This window comes from Condylostylus longicornis, unplaced genomic scaffold, assembly GCF_029603195.1.
Source record: "Condylostylus longicornis isolate FDR11 unplaced genomic scaffold, ASM2960319v2 ptg000174l, whole genome shotgun sequence".
Lineage (NCBI taxonomy): Eukaryota > Metazoa > Arthropoda > Insecta > Diptera > Dolichopodidae > Condylostylus > Condylostylus longicornis.
Genome location: NW_026578142.1, coordinates 1 through 24,815, shown reverse-complemented (window position 1 = coordinate 24,815; position 24,815 = coordinate 1). Strand labels below are relative to the sequence as shown.

Below are 24,815 nucleotides of genomic sequence, written 5' to 3'. Positions count from 1 at the left end.
CTACCGCAAAAATAAGCGATCTTGTCTTGGCAAGCGTCTGGAAACGAAACCTGAATCACACAATAAACAATCAGAAGAACGGCACATCCTGACTTTCTCAAGGTTATCTTGCAATGTAACAGCAAGGATGTTGAAATCAACATCTTGTCCCATGTCCTTGAAAGACTTTAAAGCATACTTAGATCTGACAGAGTATCCAATAGGAATGTAGTATGAGAGGAAAAGTATCACCTTCCTGTCTGTTTGGTTGCTGGTGATGTAAACAATCTTTGAATGACTTCAAGCTCTCCGATATCGCGATCATGATAAAGATCATCCCAAAATGTTTCAATATCTTCGCCAGAGAGTCTCTTCCCTTCTGCTCTAAACGTTCTGAATCAAGTTTGTTTGAGAGAGTCATCCAATAGAATCGCTGCGTACTTCGCAATCAATTGTAAAGAGTTCAGAGTTGAACGAATATCTGCATCTGTAAAATGGATCAATTTGGGTAAACAGGATCCATCAACATCAACGCCCTCTCCAACACAAATTTCGGTCAATCTACAAAATAAACCCTTTGATGAAGCCCTTCAGGAGAAGATGATTGCACACCGTTTTAAAAGTCTCTGATCGTTCGGAGATCCAACGACGATCACTTTGGCTTTGGGACGCAAGGCACGAAGGGCTCGATGGTAAAGGTCATTGCAACAACAAATAATTGGTCTAAAAAAAGAATCTTCCAACTCACAATTGGAACTCAAAACACACTGCGGATCCTCAACATTCTATATACATGGGCAACATTCCATATGCATGAATCGCCGCTTTCTAGATGGACTAGTGAATCACAATTGTACCTCTTGATTTTGGGTTTCCCGTTTTTCTCTTTCTCTTCTAAAAGTTTCACCAAAGCATCCACTGCATCGCGGTCGCAACCCTCCACCTCATCCAGTAGAAGAATACTTGGTCTGTCGAAAGAACAATATATATCACAGAAGTGGAATCCCTTCCTGTACCGGCCAACGAATCCCTTTCCTTTTGAAAGTCCTCCAATCATTGATGTATCCATGCAGGTGACAGACTTCACAATATTGATAATTTTATCTAGAGAATTGTTTTCACATTAGAAGGACATCAACACGTTATGATCACCTTTCGTTCGATCGTCGCTAGAATTCACTTCCACAACATCAAATCTGAGAAGAAAGAAGAGATTCCGATATTGTGAATTTCCACCAACCCCGCCTGTCGCGCTAATATGTGGACGGATGTGGTTTTTCCCACACCGGGAGGTCCAGCGATTAGAAGAAGCGGTGATATCGCGCTAGACTCTTGAATCGGCGCATTCTGTATTCCAACGATTTATAATTTACAAGCATCATGAATCTCTTCTACTTACATTTCCTGCTTCATTCATTTCTTTGGCTTTTGATGAAACCATCGGAGGGACTTTATCGGAAGATTGTTGGATTGTTTGATCGCGATCTTTCCATGTTCCGGAATTCTTGTCGAATTCTTTCAACCATTTCAGAACACTTCGATTGATACCTTCATCAGTCAAGAGATCTAGATAACTGTCAATAAAGATAAACACGTATTTCCTTCCATCGTTATAAAGATTCAAACCTTTTTGGTTGATATTTCATCGACCACAATTGATTCAATCCTGGATGCCAATCTTTTGTCCGAAATCGACTTCGATCACGTTCACGGAACGCTGCTTTCTCGTCTTCTTCCTCCAACCGTCTAAGAGTGACGCATCAGTACTTAGAACAGATAATCGAGCTTATATATAAGAACTCGAATCTATCAATATATTTTTATATCGTAGATAACAACTCATCAATACATGTTTATCAATTTGGAACTCACTGAATCATTTGAGTGATTGGATCTTCAAGAAATCTCTCACGATTTCGACTTTGTGATGATAAATGTTTCTTGGAAGCGTTAGAGTCGACTGCCTTATAAACAATGTTATTCGAATGATACAATCACAACGCAGTAGTGCAACGAATCCAGAATGAGTGAGCGAGACTTACAAGAACATAAATGGGTCCAGAAGAGCAATCATTGCATGGCTCAAAATCGATGTAATCAATCTCATACGATGGACGTGACATCTGAACAACTTCAGTTGATATTTCTATCATCATTGGAAGACTCATGTACCTGAACACTCTCGCTCTTCATCTGGTATCTCTGTGAAATCCCATCCAATGTCCGAACTGCGGTATGGGTCCCAATTCCTCCAGCCACATTTTCAACAACGCGATCCAATTGGAACAATCCTGTGTATGTCCCAAAATTCCGTTTCCGCAATGCATTCCATACGTTTGCTCGCTTTTCTGAAATTTTGTTCGATGCAGAAGTTTCGACAGAATTTCTCGAAACGTCGTCAACAGTTTCATCATCAGACTCGATCAACGGATCCACATCATAGTCGATTTCTACATGTTTTGCCTTCTTGCTCGATGTCCCAATATCGTCGACATTTTCGGTGTGGAAATCAAACGGGTCCTCAAAGTTTTCATCAGGGTCTTCCGTCTCCAGAAACGTCACGCGACTCCCTCGATTTTTCAACTTCTCCTTCGTGACTCTTTTTCTGCTCAACTCATCAAATACGGAATCGAAGTTTTTCAGAGGTCGCGTGTTAGAGCTGCTGCTCTGTGAACTTGTTTGCACTAGATTCTTAGCTGCATAGCCATCGTTGCTCTTGGCCTCATTTTGAGTCTCTCGTCTAAGAAGAACCACACGCTTGGCAGGCAGATCTGACAAAAAGTTTGAATGCCTCAGAGTTGTTTAAGACAAACAAGAACCTGCTCTCACCAGCCAGTTCATTCTCATGCTCGCGAGGTCGTTTCTTGGCAGCAGGAACCTGAAAGAGTGCGCATGCACAATGTATTTGAAAACACCCTACACTCTCTTCAGGGGGTACAAAATCATAATCATCAAGATAGCAATCGAAATCACTTTCGTCCATTGTGGTTGAATTTTTGCAATAAGGGAGATGAACAGAATAATTCAGGTGCGGCAAAAACTAAAAAAACAGGAGGCTCTATTCATAAACACCATCGGCATCATTCAATGTCATGCGATCTAATAATTCGCATAACTGAACGTCTTCAGCATCTACGTTGGTCGAGTCCCCGTGATTTCTGAAAAATAGAAGAAATTGTTTTTGAAACGCATAGATTAATATATGCTTCCAATGAGGAAGTGAAATCATTGCTTACGTCGTATCTTTCCATAAATTCACCCCTTGGCGCATTACAGAATCTTCCTCAAGATCTCGCTTGAATTCTTCTAAATCTCTTCTTTCATCTTGATGCATCTTTGCAGGACCGGCAGAGGCCTTTTCTATAGGAAGTCGTTGAAGCACCCAATTACGTTTCCGTGTTTCTGCTCCTAATTGACGAGTCTTGCGAACCAGAATCACTTCATATGGAATCTAAACAACCAAGATAACCACATGAATTAGAACATCACCTACCTTGCTCTCGATTCCCGTATCTTCGTCAATACCACCGAGATTCAGAGTTGATAGATCGTATCCTAAACACCAATCTCCCACCCTCAAAACTTTTCCCAGGTGACTTCGAACAGTCGTCCGGGAGTCGTTTACACCAAAATCAGCTGCTCTTGCAATTTCGACGTCGACCAACCGTCCAGCGAGAGGGTCGCACCGAGGGTCGGAGAAGACGACAGCCGAGGACGTCGTATGCGACGACGGAACGTCCACCATAGCATCTGATGAAGCTCTCCTTCGAGTATCTTTGGATTTCTTGGCAGTTGGATTTACGAATCGATGCGCATGAGCCGCCACAGAAACAGTTCTCATGTCAACTGGCTCGATATCAAGAATCACAAATTCAGTTAAATGCCGCCGTGTAAGAACTGTAAAATGAAAAAATCATTAGAAGATAAGCCGCATGTCCCAATCCATTCAACTTGTCTTACTTGTCTCAAACGGGTGTCTCCAATATTTGTCTGCAGGGATGTCGATGCCTCTGAGACTAAAGGGTTCTATAAGCCGAATCCCGCTTGTGACGCGCGAACACAACAAAAATGGAGAAACTCCTCCATAAACAGTCCCAGCGATTCTTGGTGGAAGATAGATCTTGAAACAAATTGGACAATCACAAGGAGATATGGAGATACACGCCTACGAGATCGTCTTTAGAAACGGGGCACACTTCGATCGAGAGAGTGTGTTTATTGAATGCCGTGTTGGATTTGGAGTCGTGGGAGATCAATTGTTTGGAGTGGCGTCCACGAGAAGGCAACACAGAAGTAACGAATTCAGCGAACTTTTGTGCGTGAGACTTTGAACTGAATTGAAAATCAATACCATCTGGTGCTTCGATGGCTTTGAGAACTTTCTGCAAGAATACAAATCAGATGAAAAATGGGGGATCAATCCATACCTCATGTGCGTTTTGCTTCAGAATGGCTTGTTCTAAATACATCAAAGATCTCTTGTGTTGAGCCCTTTGACGAACTTGCACTACAGCCGTCCACGTATGGGGAGTGAATGCTCGTTTACAATCATCGCATTGTGTTGGTTGAATCACAAACTCAACAACACAATCTTGTTCAACGACTGTTGAGGCAACTACTTCTTTCTGTAAAGTCAATTTCACTTTAATCCTTCTGCTGTGGGGTTCTGTATACAAAAATCCAGCATCAACTAGCCGTGCACCGTCCCTCTTCGTCCCTTGTAATCCACGAATTCTCTTTAAACATAACGCCAGCAATTCCGGACTCTCCCATTCACACGCCAACCATGGAGGTCGCTGATACCGATTGCAGTGCTTACAGTAGGGGAGAACAAGATTTCTCTCGATCTCAGATGTTGCATCCACTTGCGTTTTCAAACAATTGACGCATTTTCCAGTTGGATTCGCCGGAATGACAACCGCACACATGCAGCACATGATCCGTTGATGCTGATCTTGCGCCTGTTCCATTCCAATGTACTGAATCGGTTGGAATGGCCCAGCAGATGCTTCCATTCCAGTTCCCATTCGGACTCCAATGAATCCCTCGCCCGCTTCATCGATCTCCATTTTTTGACACAAAAAACAGGAGTGCCCGATTGGGTCAGATAAATTTGTCTACATGCAGATCTCTAGAGGTCCTCTTCATTTTAGGCTTCTATGTTGGGAGACATCGTCGTTGATCAAACGATCTCTGAGGACGATCTGCTAAGAGGGCGGTTATCCAGAACGTCTTAAAATGTTCAATTTCATTCCCAAGCGTCATCCCTCGGTCAATCTTCTTTTTGGGAAGCGCCCCCTTCAAAGAATTGAAGTTGGCCATAAGCGACATCATGTCGAAGTCCCATTACCAATAATATCTCGTATTTATGAAAGTGTGAATCCAAACAAGGAATATCACAACAAGGACTACAACCCTCTCCATTGGAAAGCATTTCTCAATTTAAAGTACGTTAAACATTATTGGGACATTGTTCAGATTCCAATAATTCAGACTGAAGGCCTATTATTTATACGAAGCGTCCCAATCGACTCAGTCGACTAAGACTGCTTTGACAAAATTGGATTTTTATCCAAAATTAGAAGCACTCTATAAAGGACACTTAGGAGACGCAAAGACAGATATCGTGAAGGCAAGCAACTCAGAAAAAGGAATTGAATTTAATTTTCCAATTCAAGGGAAGAATTTATGACGAAAGAGTTTTGATCACACGTTAATGAAGACAATTCAAAAAGCATGGAAAATGACTTTCCGGCAATGAGCCAGTACTAATCAATAAAATGTTGCGAGTGTTTTTCTTGAAAGCTCTCCATTTCCATCTAGCGAGACGATAGAGACCAACATGACACTATGATGAACTGAATAATTTCTCAATTTCTTCTATTCTATTCTTACTTGTCATCATGTAGAACTGTGGGATTTTATATTCTGGAAATTCGACAAAAGCTCCTTTTGACGCCCCAAACTTTAATAAACTGTCAAACTCGCGTGGAGTGAAATTTCGAACTCGAATAATTTCACGTTTGCTGAAATAAGTCATGAGACGTCTTTGAGATGCTTTTCCCACCTGATTCCCAAAAGTTGAGGATTGAACTCTCGACGAGAATCTTTCAGCCACGACGTTGCAGCAATTTTAACGCCTGTCGAATACAAATTGAAGGAAATTGCTGAATCATGTGAAAATGAAGCGATAAGCAAGAACGTCCAACCTCGTTTGAATTGATCACCATCCCATTGCATGAATAATCTAGGTAGTGCAAGATGGTAGCCTGGGATATAACCGTTAAATTTTGTGTTATCGTAGCGCATTGAAAGATATTTCGATACTTTGAAAAGAGAATTGAAATTATCTGCAAGGAATGGTGACGATGAGTCAGTGCCTTGTGAAGAAGCGAAAGTCTTTCCCTCACCACAAGCAATGAGAACTGGAAAAAGTGTCTGAGTCTTCAATTGCTTGACCAATTCATACAGAGATGCAGTTGAAAATGCTTCATGATTTGCACCCTTTTCCGCTATGTCTAATACTGTTTCGGGGTTTGGTAGGACAGATCTGTAAGCAAACGAGAATAATATCAAGGAGCGATCAACCCTCACCGCAGACTTGTTGTTCTGGTTGTTTGTTCCATTTGGTTCTTTAAATAAAGTTGACGCTTGAATAATCGTAGAGTTCTCTGATAACTAGGAATCCATACATTCATCATGGGATACCTTACGGAGTTCGACTCATCCAAGACTTCTGTTAGGGACTCGTTAGTTGATCCATTTTTGCGCTTCCTCATTTCAGTCTGAACTTCATCGAAGACAGCTTTGTTTAGCAATGGTTCAAATACACGGTGCATAAATTTTCTAGCATTCCCATCAAGCGAGCAATTCCCGTAGCAATTCATATTAACAGGAATTTGGGAAATCAGGTGTCCGTTTGCTTGGATAAGCTTCTCCAAATATTGACGCGCAAACGTGGCCTACAAAACAATTATTTGCACGACCCTCATTGATGCCCCAATACCTGTACAAATATTCCCGCTGGCGATCTGTGTATATCGGCGCATTTTGTAAGATATTGCTCTGGGTGATTGATTTGGAGAACGATCCAATGATGTTGATGAGCCCACCAAGCCACATGATTCAAAAGAACACTCTGAACATAAAACAGAGAGATGTAAGAGTTTTAATGTTTGAAATACTTTTCCGGTTCCGCGGTCTCCATCCAGTAAGAAACCCCTGCTTGATATTTTGTACTCGCCTGATTAAAATACAGATTAGAATTCGAATAGAGAATGAACCAACCAGTTGAAGAATCCTTTTCCTTGCTGAAGAATTCAAGTTGACGTATGATCTGGAGGGTTTGGGGGCGAATCATCATCCCAAAATTCTTCTCCTCGAAACCAAAAAGCGCAAGATCTCTTCGTAATCCCTGTCCCACACCTTCGGGACATTTTCGAAAGTAGTACCCGCTCTTTATGTCTTCATATTTCGCTAAGTCACCCGTTTGAAACTTTTGGCGCTTGGCATACAGATCAGAATATTTTCCCTTACCCTGAACAAGGGAACCTCAAACATATTTGCACTCTTCGCTTACGAGTTTCTCGGCGTGTGTGTCTATGGGAATAAACTTTGGCGGTGGTGGCGTCATATGTTGAGCAGCAAGTTTTTCATCTGCATCCATCGCGGCTTGATGTCCCACGATCTTTTTAAGTGGCTCAATTTCCATCGAATCATATGCCGGATTGGTCAAGGATGGCGATTTGTAAAGCCGAGGAACTCCGAACGAGCGGACCGTTATTAATTTATTGAGAAGAGTCCCATTCAAGCATCGCTCGAGGCGCAAAGGAGAGCCCAGCAGCATCTTCCCCATCTGATGCTGTGGAACGTTATTTTATAATGCAGGAGGACAACGAAAAGCAATTTTTCAATGTTTGAAATTAAAAAAGTGTTCGCCGTTGGTCGTTGGAAATGGAAATCTATGGCAGAAAGTTGCAGTATTTGCACTGAAAAACTTGAATTCTCATGCCCTCAGTGAGAAGAAGCAATCATCGAACAATCTGAACAATAGTGTTTGTTAGATGTCGGACACCTGGAGATGGTTGTCCTCCAGCACATGGGGAGTGCCGTCATTCATTTCATCTTCGTAAGAAAAAGTCATAGTTGTGTCTTCATCCGGCAATTGCAGATTGTATACAAAAATGGCTCGCTCAACGCCAACACCAACAATACGGGGGGGCTTACAATACGAGCTGCCCCATGTGCCGCCAACCTTTCACAATGACGTGACATCAAGTGAGCGTTATCTACAGAATGAATTGCCTTAAATACGGGAACCGTTTCGACGTTCGAATAAATGAAGGGGGTTTTGAATTCTTCAACTTCCTAATTAACATTTCGTTTCTCTCGGACTGTTCTTTGTCTTCATCCACCTCTCTGTTATGGAAACCCAAATCTTTCACCTTCCCTTTTATGAGAACCCACCTCGCTGTTGTTCCCTGTTCAATTTCATACCGTTCTTCTGGAGAACGACATTCAATTGGGAACTCGTCGTCTTCTGGCGGCGCTCTTGTCGTCAACATCTCTTCTTCTTCCGTGACCTCCCCTGACAAACGATGGGGAAGTAAAGATCTTTACCCGAAGTTGAGAATACAAACCTCCCTGCTCAACCCATGTTTGAGGCAGCGGATTTTTAGCTTCGGTCAAATTCACTTGCGGCGGAGGAGGAGGAGCAGTGGAATTGGTTTCCATATTCTGGAAGACGTCGAGCATTTTTTTTGCCTTTGCTTCGTAGCTTGCTAAATCAACTGCTGTCGTATTTGACGCACATAACGTTGTGCATTCGACCTTGTCCTTCTCCGCAATGCAGCAAACATCGCAACCTTTTGCTGGCGCCGTTGAACATTTGCATTCCAGACTTTCTGGAGAGTCGCATGCTACAGCATGATACTCATCCAGCTTCTGTATGCGAGGACCTATTGAATTGGCGAAACTTAAAATGACCAAGCAACTGGCCAAAAAAAGGCTACTGATCACGCAGGATATAGACATCAAGAGAAAGGTTATGGCCTCTCATTTCTATTTCCGGCTGCCCATTTGAGATTTTGAAACTAAGAAATTTGTGGAATTCCGTGATTAATAAAATGAGAAAGTAAATTGGATGCTGCTGGAAATTCGACGCATAAGAAAGACTGAACGAGGAATGGGACAGGGAGAGAGAAAACTATTTAATCGGAACTGGTAGTTGCACAAAGCGACACAAAATTTCACGACATGAACTAATCGGTGCTCAACCCAAGCTTTCTGCGAATTTCTATCAGCTCCTCCTGCGCCTTTTGAGCATCCAGCTTCTTTTGTGCTTTCACTGGATTATAGTACAGAACCAACAAGATATCTGAAGAACCAAAACAGGTAATACAGCTCTCGAACACGAAACGCACCTCCCAGCGACATTGAATCCAGACAAATGATCAACTGCATTCTTCGCATCATAAATATCATCATAGACGACGAACGCCGTCCCTTTAGTTTCTGCAGCACACCCTCTGAAACCGAATCAATTTAACGGAGGTGTTCAAGTCTCAACTCACCTCCTTATCTGACGTATTGCTCCATATTTGCCAAAAATATCATACAACTCCTCGGCTGAAATCTTGTAGGGAAGATTTCTGAAATTTGAGAGTCATAGACAATTACGACAATCGTGGAATCTACCTGACGTAAATTATGCGTGACACTTCGGGTGGAAGTCTACTGGGGCGTTTCGACATTTCGAATCTCGATCTGTGAAGATTGGAATCGCTGGCTGGAAATTCTGCGAAGAATAACAAGTACCTCCAGGATGTTAAAATTCCTTGGCAGATGATAAACTGCCGGGACACTGTTCACAAAACAATTCTGCAACCGTTTTCTAAGAGGTTGAACAGATTCACACAGATGGTTCGCAGACCACAACAGGCCCACGACAAGGAATGAGCATTTCAGCTGAGGATTATGTTCGTCAAGCGTTGACGAGTAGTGAATGGAAGGACCACGTTAAGGCATTTTGTCAAGGTGGGTTATTTTAATTCTGTCAAAATTCAGAATATTCGGTTTTAGACTACATTAGAAGCTGCTCCTACCCTCCAACAGCAGAAGAGGTGATTGGTGCCGTACGAGCGAAGTCACGTGCAGCCGTTCCTGTGGGAGTCAAATCCGAACTGATGTTAAGGATGCAAGCAGAAATAGCGGAAGCAAACAAGAAGGACGCAGGGGGAGAATAATCGTGAGATTCGCTGTTCTATTTGGATGAATTTCTCTCTAACAATAATCCCTATTCACATTTATGAATCTCCGGTGCTGACTCGAGTATTTCCTTATTTTGAGATTGAATTTGTCTAATAACTTTGGGACAGTACCGGAAAGCGGAAAATTCATATAAATTCTTTTTTCTTAAACGAAGCGTGTTCCTTGATATGAAGTCCAAATGTTTTCTAATTCTTAAAAGTTTTTTCCTTCTTGTCGCCCATCTGGCGGTCGAAACGGTTGGTGATTGCAATGGAAACCTTCCAATTGAGTTAGCTCTCTCACTTCAAGCCGACAGTCAATCATACGGAAATTTGATCCGAGCACTTCAGAAAGAGCAGTTTTTTCAAAGTTTGGCATCCGATTTGCAAAAATCTTTTCCCAGCATTAAAATTGGGCTAGCGACGTTCATCAACTGGAAAGAACGAACGCATGATGAGCAGAATTACTGTTTTCAATTGAATTCGGGATTAACGCAAGATGTGAACGCTCTCCAAACAGCAATGAATTCAGTGACGATCGCAGGAAGCCGACTCGACGAAATGTACAAAAACAGCCTCATGTCCGTGGCATTGTCGGGTGAGCTGACTAATGACAGAAGCCTTACAATGGTTCCAAAACAGTCCGAGACAGCTAAATACGATAAAACAGAGTGATATCTTTGTATTTTCAGTGACGAGTGGGAAAATGGGATGGTCGACTGAACATGGAAAAGTCCGCATCGTTGCTCTTCTGACGGATCAATCATCGCTTACAAGTGGAAGCATGCCGCTTCCTCCCATGAGAGGAACCCAAAGTGATTCCTGTGGCAATGACGCTCCTGACGGTGAGTATCTCGCGTTGGACACGTTCAGTATCTGCTTAACTCATGCATTCAGGCAAACTTGTCGGAGGGATTCTCCGTGCGCATGAATTTTTTTTCCTCGGTTTAATTGGTGGCGGTTCGAAAGAGCTTGCAGTTTGGAAATCTTATGCTGAATGGATGGAGGCCGACAAATCTGTTTTGATTCAATTGGCTGATGCAAGCGCGGAGCAGTTATCGACGCAATTGAAGAAAGGACTTGAGCAGATACTTTGTTTACCACCATACACAACAACAACAACGACAGTCAGCACTACTACAAGCACAGCAGCGACGACGACGACATTCACATGGACTCGTACAACTGCCACCACTTCCACCACTGCAGCTCCAGGGAGCGGGATCAATGCTGTAGTGCTACTCGGTGCGGGAATTGCAGCTGTGGTGTTGTTATCTGTAGCATGTGGAGGTGGATATCTCTATTACAGTCGGCGTCATACTGCTGATAATGTGCGACAAGGAATGGAGTACGGAGAGCTTTAATCATTCTAGATCAGAAAAGCTGTTCTGCTCATCATGAAATATTTTTTAAACCAATATTCGAATGAAAACAGATTAATAGCTCATCTTTACCAGATGCCTATTCAAACGTGAAAAATCCTTTCTTGTTCTGAGCTTCTTTTCCAATAATAAGCAACAATCCCTATGAGTGCTACGCCCAAGACAGAACCAAGAGCAGACATCAGAATAACGTCCGTCTCCACACCTCTAGATGGCGCAATTGTTGTTGTTGCTGAAGTTGTCGTGGGTGCTGTAGTTGTCGTTGTGCTAGAAACAGTTGTTGTGGTCGTCGTAGTCGTAGTGGAAGTTGTCGTTGTTGTTGTTGTAGTTGTCTGCAGATTTTGAAATCACTTCTAAATTGTATTTCGTTTCTTACAGTTGGTGGTGGACATATAATCAGCTTGACTCCTCCAAGTATTGCGTTTTCAAGTTCACGCGTGATGAGAGGAAAATCAACGGCAACTCCTGATGCTCCTTGCGTTGCCATATAACTCAAATAGGCCTTCCAATACTCGTTCTTCGACGTGATGGCTAGTAAGTGAATCTCATTTTGTTCCAATATTCGACCAACCGACTCAGCGTCTGGACTGTCATTATCGCAAGTATTATCCCCCGAGTTCGTAAATGGATGTCCTGGATGTTCGCCAGTAGTCATACTCTCACACATAGTCAACACAGTGATGATTTTCAACAGCTTTTTTCCATCAGAATTCATAGAAGACCATCCCTGACAACAAGAGACGAATATGCAACAACTGTTCTGATGCGCACCATCCCCTTCTGAAGTGCCGACATTGCAATCGCCATAAATCCAGTTCTCCGTCGTGCACGGGCACCTACACCCCACTTCCATTGGGCAGGGACTTTCGCTGCGTAGGTTGGAAGATCCGGCGTTAATGGTGTTAGGTAATTATAGCAAAAATCCTGCGAGTAGGGTATCAGTTGATGCTATTGCACGTGACTTGCCAGATCATTTTTTTCCAAAGTCTCCCAATAGGAGAACGATGTGGCACCCAATTTCAGCGATTTGTACTGATGACCTAGCGCATTCACAAAAGAAGTAAAGTTCTTCAAAAGCACACTCATCCATGGGAATATGATGACACTAGATTCAAATGCAAGGACCATTTCTATTGCGTAGTCGTCCTTATTGAAGAAACACTCATCGGGCATTGCGAGACTCGACAGAACGAAAAGAAGAAAAAAATAAACTTTGATAAGAGAATGATCCATCTTCTGTAACTTCGTTGAAGTAGAGTGAAAAATCTTTTTTTAGGCTCCTTCCAGATTGGGACGCAATCAGTCTCAAATGCAGAGATCAAACTATGCGCAGCTCCGATATACTCTGGGATTTTCTGTTCCAAGATCAAAGAATTCGACAACAACGTGACGGACAGGCTGCCACAAACATGTGAATCTATCAGAATTGTCTTTGAATCCATTTTAAGACAGAATCGGAAACCCGTTTCTCTCAACTTGTGCAGGCAAGTAGCTTAGCAATCATACAAACAAAAAGCGGGACAAAAATCGAGCAATTTGAAAAAACAAATAAGCACCAGAAAGAGAAAGCGCTCGCTATTTGGGACTCTTCCCGAGTCGTACTGTTTAGTTCTACTGAGTGGGTGTTTGGGACTCGTCACCACCCCAAGTAGGCGGAAACCATTTGGGGTAGACACGTTTATAAAGGTACATGCAGACCTGCGGAGAATGATGATATTACGGCGTTTGTTCTATTTGTACCCACCGTGTCTGATTGGTCAACGTAATCATTGAAAATGCACTTCATGTAGCCATGAGTCCCAAGGGGCTCTTTAATGTGCCCTCGGAGACCTTTCTTAGTCGCCAATTCAACAGGAGAGAACCAGCGAATGTCACTTGGATTAAAGAACATGAACCGAACCACTGCCTTCTTCTTATGAACTGAAATGGTAAGACAGTTAATACAACCCTGCCACAAATTTTACCTCTAAACGGGTATCCAGTTAATACGATGCGCTTGATAATAACACGCCTCGCATCTGGCTCTAGAACGCTTCCCCATGCTGCAAGCTTTGTCGCTTTCTCGAGTTCTTCGGAAGAAGGGTAATCAAGGATGGAAGATTGGCTTAACGCTTCTGCAAAAGAAAGGTGCAAAACCAGCAATCAGCTCATCGTTCTGACCTTCAGATGGAAGCTCGGGCGACTTGAAAACCAAAACAGGCGCAGGAGGGAAAATGGTTGGGGCGTAGACGGATGCAACAGCAGGGGAACCTTGATGTAAGAATCGATGAAATCTGGATTTCATGCTGATTCGAGTTCCTGCAGTGTTTGTTCCTGTGCTAAAAATCGGGCGGGCGAGATATCTGAAAAGAAATACCCATGATGGAAGATTGGGACACGGTGGGAGATTGGGACACGGTGGTAGATTGGGACAGACGGTGGACTGTGGTTTACCTTCTGAATCCACACTGCATTTCAACCAATGTCTTGGATTGTAGAGGCTCGATGAAGTCATTAACGCGAGTGATTCTCATATGAGAGACGGAAGTCTTTCTTTCAAAGGGTAATAATGTACTGATGAGCAATGGGGCAATGGGTAGAAGTCCTTGATGTCCTTGGTTGAACAATTGAATTCTCTCCAAGCGTTTCTGTATTGCATCAACCTTTGATGCCTCTGTAGGATCATTATTCGAAAGACGAATTTCAAGACGAATATAGAGTCCAGTGATAGTCATTCCACCACAAACTCCCATACAATCTTCGATAAATTGATGTTTAGAAAAATTCATCGTTGGCTGAAGAATAAGAAGAATCAGTGAAGTTATGCCGATGATGGATATAGAGATATTGAAAGATATCTCACCCTGAATGAGTCGAATTCGTAAATTCGAGAATATTCGGCGGGAAGATCCTCGTAGGGATCCCACTTCGAGGTTTTGAAGGATTTTAATCCTCTATATCTTGTAAAACGTTCTCTTGCTGGTTGGTCCAATGGAGTGTCGACTTCATCCGGGAATTCTAAATCTTCCCTGCTTCTTTCCTCAAGTTCAAACTTCAAACGATTTCTATCAACGAACATCTTATAATTCAGGCTCACATAAGACAACTTACTTTTCTGCTATCATTTCACCCTCCGTATGTTGCGGCATGTCGTCCATCATAATGTCATTCGTTACTGTTGGTTCACCTATAGATTCATCATCCTCTTCAAAATCAACCTCTTCGTGTTCCTCATCCGCATTATTCCCCATCGTGTCATCGTCTATTTCTTCCTGGACATCCTCTGCGCCATCAAACTGAACTTCTTCATCGAGCCACGCTTGCTGGTACGCTGAGGTTCCTTTCGGAACGGCGAGACGTCTGTTCCGGCTGCCACTCTCTTCCTGACGAAAGAAGAACCAGGTACAAACACAAACCAGCAATAATCAGGCCATCAAACAAACATGGCATTGAAATTACTTCAGAGATGTTCACTTCACGTTTCTGTCCGTCCTCCGCTTCCTTCAGTTCTTCTTCAGTTGGCCACGTTTGCTCCCCCGCTAAGGGATCATACGGTCGTAAACACTCCCATTCCTCTTGAAGCTGTTTTTCCATATCAACTGTAAGCTTTTCCAATAAACGTTCAGATCCGACGGAATTCTGCATGTCGTCTCTCTGTTAACAAACAACCCATGAGTTGATCAACTGAGAGTCACCAAAATGGGATTGTAAGAGAAAGTCCCAAAACGGAAGTTGTCATTACTCATAGACCCACTTATCGACTGTCCACTTACAACTTTTCTTTGGGCTTTCAATGGATTCTCTAAAGCAATAATTCTATCTGCAATAACATCCCCGATGCCAGTCAAATGAAGAGGATGCCTGATTGAAATACGACATACAAAAGTGTTCAACTCAACACCTACTTCACAGTGAATCCCAACCCTCTGGCAAATCCTTCAACTATCAGTTTTATCCTCCCATCTGGCTGATTCCTCAGAAGCATGCATCGATCCGGAACAAGATACCCACGCATCGCTCTCCATGAAAACTCTTTTGGGACAGCGTTGGACAGCGCGCGCAACAATGACTTCAAATCGTTTGCAGGATCATCAATTGCGATGAATTTTTGTCCAGCACCGAATTCAGACGTAAAGTATCGATTAACAAGTTTGCGACGTTCTTTTTGTTTGCCTGATGATCGACAATAGATATTTATCGACGATAGATATTTATATTTATCAACCATCATCGATAAATGACATTCTACGCAATAGATTTTTAACTCACCAACATCCAGAGCGTTGTAACCTTCATCTCGAATCATCACGCCTATCGGAGTTGGAAATCCTTGTAATTTTAATGCAGACAATAATTCATAACCAAGATCATCGAAGGGGGGATCATCAAGGGAACAAGTCCCCGGTAAGACACACACAATGATATTCGCCGTCTTAGCGATGTCCAAAACTGTTTGAAGTCCCTCTTTTGACACAAATTCCGTCTGTGGGACGTCATCGTCATTCTTCTTCGGATTCACGATACTCGGAAGTGGTGATGGACGTGGATACAGATGTGCTGATGCATCAATCAGAGTCAAGCATTGTTTTCGTCCCTCTCCTGTTGAAGTCGTTTGGGCCCATGGAGGCAGTTGGAATGTCACAGGTTGGCAAATCTTTGACTGCACGGCGCTTGTTTCCGAGTCCTCCATCACGTCTCCTCCATCTAGCTTTTGATTTCCATTTCCCACAAGAACAGATTCTCCCAAACTCGCCAACGCGTTCTTCAAGTCCGTCACGTCGACCCCCGATTTGAGTGGAAGGAGCATCGCAATCTTCGGAGGAATCGCTTCCGAACTCATCGCACCGATTCGACGCTTCGCTCGCGTTTCTTCGCGACGCTTCTTCCGTAAGTCTTTCGCTGCATTTGCCCTCTCCTGTTTTCCCCGCGCTACGACAGCAGGTGCTGATTTGACACGAGGGCGAGCGACAGTCTTCCCGCCAGGTTCCTTCCTCTTTGTCGTTCCTTTGAAGGGCTTATTTGATTGCCGAAGGTGCGACTTATGTGATTGCGTCATCCCTTAAAAAACAAAATTTGGGAGCATGAACCTGATACCTCAAAAGGAACGCGACAGGTTACATTCAAGAGGTGCGTCACTTTTCAACGAAAGCATGGAGTCACAAAAAGTGGCAATTCTACTGTTGCATAAATTTTTCTAAGAATTGTTTGTACTTCGGGTCAGCGTTAGCAATCGCTTGAATTGTTGGGTGTTCGACCCCAAGACTTTGAATGCCGCTTCGCAAGACGTTCTTCGCTCCATCTTTTGTGTTTTTTGTGAGCGATCCATTCACCAGTTCTCCAACAATCGCCTTCAATAGTTCTGCTTGGTGCCTCTCCAAAATTGATTTTTCACATCCTCCAAAGCAAAGATACAAGATAGTCTGCAATATATTAGCAAATAATGCAAAATTCAAATTCAGTTGCACTCCGCACCTTCAGAACTCCTTCCGACTCTTGGAAATCAGCTTTGAGTGGCAACGATTGGAGGAACAACGGAATGACCTCGTCATGTGGAATATCACTGCTCGTTGAACCGCGAAGAATTCTACCCAAAGCAGCAATTGCGTTGTCACGAATGCACAACTTGGATTCACGAACATTCTGAAAAGAAAAACACGAATTTAATGCATCACGATGAATCAATCACCTCATTGCTTGCAACAATCAGTGGATGTAACGCCTTCAAAATTTCGAGCATTCGAGTTCGAACAGCAGGTAATGCGGATGCGATTTCGCAAATAGTTCCCAGGCAAAATGCAGAATTACGTAGCAATGACGAATCCCCACTTTGTCTAATCCCCTCTAATGCCGGCTGGATGACCGGCTCCACAAACGGGGTCGCCGATACCCCCATCGTCTTGAAGATATCTCCATAACACCCGATGCCTGAAGCGTCAATTGATGAGTTTAGGGTACAGGATAGTTCTTCTCTGATTCATAAGACATGCACGTACCGATACATCGACAGCCACTTGACTTCTTGTGCGCCGCAAGTCGCAAAATTTTTGGATGCAACTGAGAGAATGATAATTGAAATTGTTGTCCCATTGTTTGCGCTAATCCGCTAATCAATGAGGACACTCCCTCAAAAAGATATTCTTCTACAGCTCGACTGTCTTCGTCCTAAAATGAGCGTCAAATTGATCATAAAATATAAAGAGCGTCTGTTGCCCCTGATTTGGGAATCATCTTACTTCATCAACTTCTCCGTCATCTCCTAGTTTTTGACATTCATGTTCACCAGAGAAGATCTTCAATGCTACGTCTATCAATGAGGTGTGGACATCTCTTCCCGTGAGTCCTGATCCTTGTAGCAAATGTGGACCTAGAAGCTCGAGAAGCTCTCCGACGACGCTACATACGTCCCCAACGACTTCCTTGTCGTCGTCCTGATAAGAAGGCGAAAAATTGTCAACTAGTGGCACAAAGTGGTGATCTCACGTCTGTCAACATTTCCTCAAAAATAGGCCACAACTTCTCAATCCATAGTTGAATGGTGTGATCATGAAGGAGCGACTGAGCTGGTAGTCCTGCAATCCAACCTCTATTTTCTGCTGTCGTTAAAACAAGACAACTCTCGGGTGCTGTTGGATTCGACATATTCGTGGGTGAATCTGCTTCTACGCGGGGGGCCCAGGAAGGTAAGAACGTATGATGTACATTGATGAGCATGGCCTGCATCAAATTTGGGACAAGCTGCCGAATCCCACTATGGAAATAACGATGTAAGCGTTCAACACGCTCTAAAGAACTTTTCAAATATTGGGACATATGAGCTCCAGAGACATTTCGATAGAGACAACATAACAAATCGATAGCAGCTTCCTGCTCATCGATGTAACCTACGAACAACATCATACACCTTGGATGTTAAGCCCGCTATCCTCCTACACTCACCAGTACGAATGTGGATCCCTTTTATTCGACGTTCGTCTTCCTCATCTTCTTCGCAATCAACTCCATCAAGAACATCTTCATTGTCTTCAAATTGTGTTACAATTCCACTTGTACTCTTGAGTGTTGCGACAACGAATGGCATCACGCTCGCGATTAACGGAGCGAAATCATCTTTCAGTGTGTGACACAAACATCCGAGAAATCTGTAACTTGCTTCGCGTAAATCATCATGATCCAGAGAATTCAATCCTTCCAAAGTTAATTCCAAACACTTCTGTCGATAAGGGGCGGTCACTCCTTCCGGTAGCTCTTGAATGATACAGCCAGCTGTTCCCGTAGCGCGTGCACGTAACGGGATCAATGTCTCCTCTTTCTGCTTCATTGCTTCTATCAGGATCAAGAACACTTGTTCAACATAAGGAGCGAATTTTCCTTTAGCAGCTTGTGCAGCAGACCCAATCGCTCCAATACAATTTTCACGAGCTGCATTTGCCTTCGTTGTCGTCAATACGTGAAGCAATGCAGGCATCAGCGTTGAGAGATACGATTCAATTTCGAACTCTTCAAGATGCTCGGAGAAGATTTCAACAGCTAAAAAATGGATGAAATCAATGCGCGAAAACAGAACGCCATTTCTCACCGTAACAAAGCTTTTCCCGAACGTTTTCGTCGGAACCTCGTTGAGGGATCAAGCATCGCGGAAAGTAACACCTTCATCGTCATTGGATGCGTTTGAGTGATTTCAGGTTGGAGATACTCTGCCATTTGTCCCAAACAGACAGCTGCAGCGGTTTTGGCAATTGGACTTTGATCTGAAAATGCGCTCAAAACGGGAGGAAGAAGTTCTTCTATTCGTCCTCTCATTATATCTTCACAACCTTCAGACATAATTCCAAGCAAAATGAGAGCTCCACGCTTCTCGTAAGGATTGGAGCTGTTCATGTAAGGAGAAAGGCATCGAGCGACGGGCTCAAATACGAAACGTGAAGGGAGATTAAGCGCCGAGCGAGTCGACGCACTGAGAAGCAACACGATGCGGCGTTAGTTCAGCTTCATCAAGATCGTCTGAATCTGGTTGAATCGCCATTGGGACAACAACATTTAAGACATCAGGAACCAAGTTGTGTTTCGTTAACACTTTTGGTTTCAATTTTGAAATCGAATGAATGAAATTAAAGGCTTGCTCTCTGACTCCAACTGATAGCTCCGAGTTTCCTCCAATTGTCAGCATGAACCTGATCATATCGGGCAAAATCTTCTGTTCCTCAAGGCGTCAGGGGACTCAGCAAGCTCATCAAAGATTTCCAACGCAAACACAACAACGTCCTCTTTGTTCGCGTTACAAGCCTCGCGAGTGACGGCAACCATCGCAGGCATCAGCTGACGTAGACGGGCGTAGTCTGTCTTCGATTCTGCTGAATGGGCCAGAGCTGCGACACCTCGCATTGCTGCAAGGCGCACCGCAGAACTGACGGGATCTTGCAGCCCTAAACAAGAAAAAGGCTTCAGAACAGAAATAGAAGCGCCGACTCACCCTTAAGAAACACGGTAGCGAAATCGTTCGATAAGGGACGCGAGAGAGGCAGCATTGGAATCAAGAATCGAGCTGAAGACAACTTGGGCCACTTCTCGATGTGACTCCTCTGGACTTTCAGAACATTTGCGCAAAAATTCGAAAAGTTCTGCGCGCATTCCATGAGAATCAATTTGCACAAAGAGCTGACAAGATGCGCAATGGAAACACGAACGAGGTGAGAAGGATCTTCAACAAGGCGCTTCAATAATGTCTGTTTAATCTCGCTACGGGCATCTTCTGGAAGTACACCCCAAAACTTTGCAATACGACGTCGAAGAAGAACCGCAGCCAACTGTCTCACGCCCATTTCAGAATTTTGGGCCATTTGAAGGACGAGGGGTCCAACACATTGTGGGTCCTTTGTAAGCTCCTTCACTTTCTCGCTGGCTTGGGGCGCGGTGGAAGGCTCCGTGACTTGCTGGAGAAGCAGACCAATATCCGGCTGATCGCTCATTTTGCTGAGAAGTGAAAAAGAGGAAAAAAAGAAATGAACAGTAGGCCCGTTCAAACCAGACCTTTGATCAGTTCTGGAATGGCTGCGCCATGTGCCGTCGAGCGGTGCTGGGACAAATTTGAAGTCGCAGCACGCAAGATTTTCTCAAATTGGTTAGCGCGTGATGGTTGAGTGAATTATCCTGGTCCTGTTCGTCCTCAGGACGCTGCTTCAGCTAGCTATCCATAATGGCTGGGGGAGGTAGAAATTCAAGAGCCAAAGCAGACGCTCTCTTCAATGATGTGATGGAGACGTTTCGTGTGGCGGCGACTAGAAGTGAGAAGGTTGTTTGGGGAACCTCATTTCTTTATTGTTGTTGCTTCAGATCGTTCGGTTTCTGTTGATGAGCTTTCAGATTTTCTTAATGATCAAATACTGGAGCGATTCAATGCAGAAGCTGAAGACGAATCAGATGAAGAGGTTGCTGAACTTCTCGTTGAACTGTTCTTGTCTTGCGGCCGAGGGGATTTTTCAACAGCAGATGAGGTACGGAGTGTTGCGACAGAACAGGCTCATGGTTGCCCTGATTTCAGGTGGCTGCAACATCTGGAGTGGATCCTGCAACTTGCAAAGGACACGCTGTAGGAAGTGATATTGATTCTTCGAGTGAAGAGGAGGAGACGGATGTGAAAGACGCCGCAATGAAGGATCATGCTGCACCAGATGAAGACGGTTGGTACACTGTATCCCGAAAGAAAAGATGATGAAGAACTTCAACCTGCTGGTGTCCTTCCAAAGTGACTCATGCAATCGACCGATGGGGGAAGACTCGTGCCTCTAATGTCTTTTTTTATAGTCTTCTTTGTACCGAGAGTCGTCGAATCAGATTTTGTTTAAGATTTCAACTGCATGTCAATTTGTCCCAGAACTATGTATTGATAACTGCTACTATACACTAATTTTTTTGAATTTTGCAAATGAAATATTTCTCACACTTCGAGGTGGTCTACGGCGCGAGGCCCCAAACGCCATTCAATGCATCTTTAACAATCGTTATACCAAACACTGCGACGGAAACCATCAACGAAAGCTTCGGTGGTGAAAAAGTTTATCTCGTTCCCATTTTTATGGATATCTTAGGAGCATCGGAAGACATCTTTGTGAACGTAACCGACCACCCTATACCAACCCATTCGGACTTGGCAAAGGGAGCTGGAGGGAAGTATCGGTATGTTTGGGGTATGAAGAATGGTCTCAAGCACTTCAAACCAATCACTGATGTCGCTCTCATCAAATCGGAGATGGATCTTGCAATACGATGGAACGGATGGTGGCTGTCTGATGACATCAATAAGGGACGCCAAGCCCACTACTACAAAAAAGAATACCTTTTTATTGGATTCAAGAATTAGAAATTTTGCGAGCCGAGTTCTTTTTTAGTGTTTTTCTCACAACGAAAAAGTTGTGCAGTAGCTACTTGAGTATGACTTCGAACGTGCAATCAACGGATGGGAGGGCTGGGCAGTGTGTATGATTTGGTGTGTGTACGATTTGGTGCTGGAACATGCAGTGTTGATGAGTCTGTCTGGAAACACTGTCTCAAAGAGCTTCCCTGCGGATACTAGTGAATTTCCTTGGAATCGCTGAATGGGGAGTGAAGGAGAGACAGGGTACTTCGGCGTCAAAACAGTCACAGCCGAAATTCATGTAGACACAGAAACAATGTATGGATGAAAAAGAGGGACGGGAATGATCAACAACGAACTGGTGAAAAGATCAATTTAACTGACCCTTGACTGTTTCTGGGACTCAACACACCCTAAGAGAGGACGATTCTTATCCGTTCCGTCTTAACCATGGATCTGAAAAACAGCGGAGTCAATTTCGCTCGTTTTGTGTGACTCGAATCGAATTTCTGAATCTGGAAGCTCATCAGGTCTGCGGTGGTACCAACGTTGAGTTGTAATTCATGCCTTCATCCAACTTGTTGAAGCACGATAGCACTTCGAGCTGAAAACCAAACAGGGTCAAGAAAACGGCAGGGGCCATGGATGGTCGTGGAAGCTTCTGGCACTCCTATCTTGGCAATCCAGCTACTTTGGCAGATGGCTGTGTTACCTTCTTCTCGCTTGTTTCATCGGGTGTCGAAAATGTCGAGCATATATTAGATGCGGATGATCTTTTCCGCTTCAAATTTCCTAATTATCAAACACGTTCCATGCAGGATATCGCAAGGGAGGAAGCGTTTCGGTTTTTTGCGACTTCTGCGCGAATCAAGCGCCTTCTCACTCTAGCGCTCGTCTTTCCGCCCAAGCATTCTTCGAGGAAGCGCCAATTCAAATATCCTTTTCTTGCAACAGAAGTTTTATGCGCTGGTTATTCTGTCTGGTCAGAGTGCGTTACTTTCTGAACATGATTCGGAAGAGCATTTTTTTTTATTTTCAGAAGAGTTGAGATTACTCCTGATTTGCTGGATGTCGTCTGGAGCTTCTTGGATCATTACACTTTAGATGCTTCTTCTTCTCTTCCAAAGCGTCGCTATCGATGCTCGAGTCTTCCCCCTGAAATAACACCCTCGTTAGATGGAGCTCCTGTCAAACGAAGATTTTTACCTCCTCCTTGTTTTATGCATTTCTCACGAAGTTCTTCAGCCCCTGATCTTTCTGTTTATCCTACCAAATGCGCATATGAAAATCCAGTCCTTTGCGGTTATTTCTCCAAAATTGTTTCAACCATTTATACCAATGCTGGTGATAAGGTACGGCATTCCAAACATTAGCACGCTCAACTTTGCCCTCTTCAGTTGGCTGCATATCTGAAGGCCCGGCCGCATTTATTGCTGAAATTATTGAGACTGATAGACTCACCATCTATCGTTGCGCTTGTTAAGACGTTTTTGCTCGCTAAGTCTCCTGAAGAGGTAAAATCTTCATCTTCATCGTTTTCCGTACTTTTGGATTGTTTCAGGCGATTTTTGCTCCTGATCGAATCATCTACATCCTCTTGTCCCAAATTTCGTTGGCTGGACCGTTGCGCTTGTACAGTGATGAGGAGCAGAAAAGCGAACAATTTGCTGATCATATGAACAAATTAGAAGAAGAAATAGGCGAGGTATTCTTTCAATCTTCTTGATTGATCGTGTTTGTGTTTAAAAAATACCAGCAAATTCTTTTTTCAGCGTCAAGAGAATTCATCGGCTCTCTTAAGAGAGCTCATGCGTGAGTTGATACTCGAAAGATCTAATTTGGTTTTCATCTAATTTGGTCTTCTTTCGCGTTTCAGAGACTGACTGCCTCTTCCATCCAGTTTATCTTGCAACATTAACATCCCAGCCTGTCTGTGCATTCCTCATGAATTGTTTATCCTCCAGCGTAAGTCACGTCTGTTTGGTCATGGTTGACGTTTATCATCTTTTAGAGTGTCTGCGTGGTGTCAGCTGCTGTTGATATTCTGTCGGGACTCGCTTACATAGCAACAGCATACCACTGCGTCCCTCGCCAAGAACCCGCAATGACAGGTGAGAATCCAAGAACAATGACAAACGCCAAAAATAAATTACTTGTTCTAAATCGAATTATGATTCCTGTGCGACGAATTCACTTGATCGACTGTTTTTAGGTCCGCCTGCCGTTTCAGACAATGTATTCGAACGTGGATTCGAATTTGAGACAGCTGACAAAGACAAGGAGACACAGCCCTCCAGTGAATCAACCAACTGCAGAGAGGAAACCGCGGGCGTACCTCAAGCTTCCACGGATGGAGACAATTCAGTGGCTAACGATGTTTTGCCAATTGTGACTATTTTGGGACAAACCGATTCAGTTATGCAGTCTGAGGAGTTGATCCCACCACTCCGGAATTCTGAGGAGGTGCCAGCTCCAATCAAGGAGGGTTTAGAACAGGCAGCTTCAATCGCTGAATCAGGTTTGGGACAGAAAGTCCCAATCATGGATTCAGAAGCATTGGTAGTCCCAATGGCGAGTTCAGTGAAAGAGACGATTTCAGTTCATTCCGATTTAGTCGGTTTGCGAGTCCCAAATGTTGATTCCAGTGAACAGAGTGATCGAATCGCGAGTCCCAAATTAGAAGATTCCGAGTCTTTGCCACAGACAGTCTCAGTTGTAAAATTAGATCTAGAGGTGTTGGGACACACAGATTCAGCTGCAAACTCCGATTTAGAAAGTTTGGGACAGACAGTCCCAATCGCGGGTCCCGATTTAGAAGATTTAAGACAGTTAGTTCCACTTGTGGATTCCGATCCAGAAGGTTTGGGACAGGCACTA

General features: G+C 43.6%; 5 protein-coding genes across 5 annotated transcripts; all 5 read right to left on the bottom strand.

The window, feature by feature from the left end:
* LOC129616291 (chromosome transmission fidelity protein 18 homolog) lies at nucleotides 1–2,102 on the bottom strand. Its single transcript, XM_055531871.1, has 9 exons — nucleotides 2,022–2,102; nucleotides 1,852–1,943; nucleotides 1,606–1,725; nucleotides 1,379–1,553; nucleotides 1,220–1,326; nucleotides 837–947; nucleotides 421–567; nucleotides 232–372; nucleotides 1–184 (listed from the first exon to the last, which is right to left on the bottom strand). The coding sequence occupies exons 1-9, from the start codon at nucleotides 2,100–2,102 to the stop codon at nucleotides 1–3; spliced, it is 1,158 nt and encodes a 385-aa protein (XP_055387846.1).
* A 935-nt stretch (nucleotides 2,103–3,037) lies between these two features.
* On the bottom strand, nucleotides 3,038–5,048 carry LOC129616290 (60S ribosomal export protein NMD3-like). The gene is made up of 5 exons (XM_055531870.1): nucleotides 4,407–5,048; nucleotides 4,331–4,361; nucleotides 3,473–3,876; nucleotides 3,216–3,430; nucleotides 3,038–3,137 (listed from the first exon to the last, which is right to left on the bottom strand). Exons 1-5 carry the CDS (start codon nucleotides 5,046–5,048, stop codon nucleotides 3,038–3,040), a joined length of 1,392 nt encoding a protein of 463 aa, XP_055387845.1.
* A 4,191-nt stretch (nucleotides 5,049–9,239) lies between these two features.
* Nucleotides 9,240–9,731, bottom strand: LOC129616287 (uncharacterized). Its single transcript, XM_055531867.1, has 4 exons — nucleotides 9,676–9,731; nucleotides 9,552–9,629; nucleotides 9,400–9,506; nucleotides 9,240–9,355 (listed from the first exon to the last, which is right to left on the bottom strand). The coding sequence occupies exons 1-4, from the start codon at nucleotides 9,729–9,731 to the stop codon at nucleotides 9,240–9,242; spliced, it is 357 nt and encodes a 118-aa protein (XP_055387842.1).
* Nucleotides 9,732–13,219: 3,488 nt separating this feature from the next.
* On the bottom strand, nucleotides 13,220–16,643 carry LOC129616289 (pre-rRNA-processing protein TSR1 homolog). The gene is made up of 10 exons (XM_055531869.1): nucleotides 15,493–16,643; nucleotides 15,283–15,448; nucleotides 15,056–15,241; nucleotides 14,699–14,949; nucleotides 14,451–14,652; nucleotides 14,042–14,382; nucleotides 13,769–13,950; nucleotides 13,573–13,722; nucleotides 13,353–13,528; nucleotides 13,220–13,306 (listed from the first exon to the last, which is right to left on the bottom strand). Exons 1-10 carry the CDS (start codon nucleotides 16,641–16,643, stop codon nucleotides 13,220–13,222), a joined length of 2,892 nt encoding a protein of 963 aa, XP_055387844.1.
* A 118-nt stretch (nucleotides 16,644–16,761) lies between these two features.
* On the bottom strand, nucleotides 16,762–19,610 carry LOC129616288 (uncharacterized). The gene is made up of 9 exons (XM_055531868.1): nucleotides 19,543–19,610; nucleotides 19,186–19,457; nucleotides 18,524–19,114; nucleotides 18,068–18,468; nucleotides 17,821–18,015; nucleotides 17,581–17,749; nucleotides 17,274–17,512; nucleotides 17,060–17,227; nucleotides 16,762–17,007 (listed from the first exon to the last, which is right to left on the bottom strand). Exons 1-9 carry the CDS (start codon nucleotides 19,608–19,610, stop codon nucleotides 16,762–16,764), a joined length of 2,349 nt encoding a protein of 782 aa, XP_055387843.1.
* Nucleotides 19,611–24,815: the final 5,205 nt, after the last annotated feature.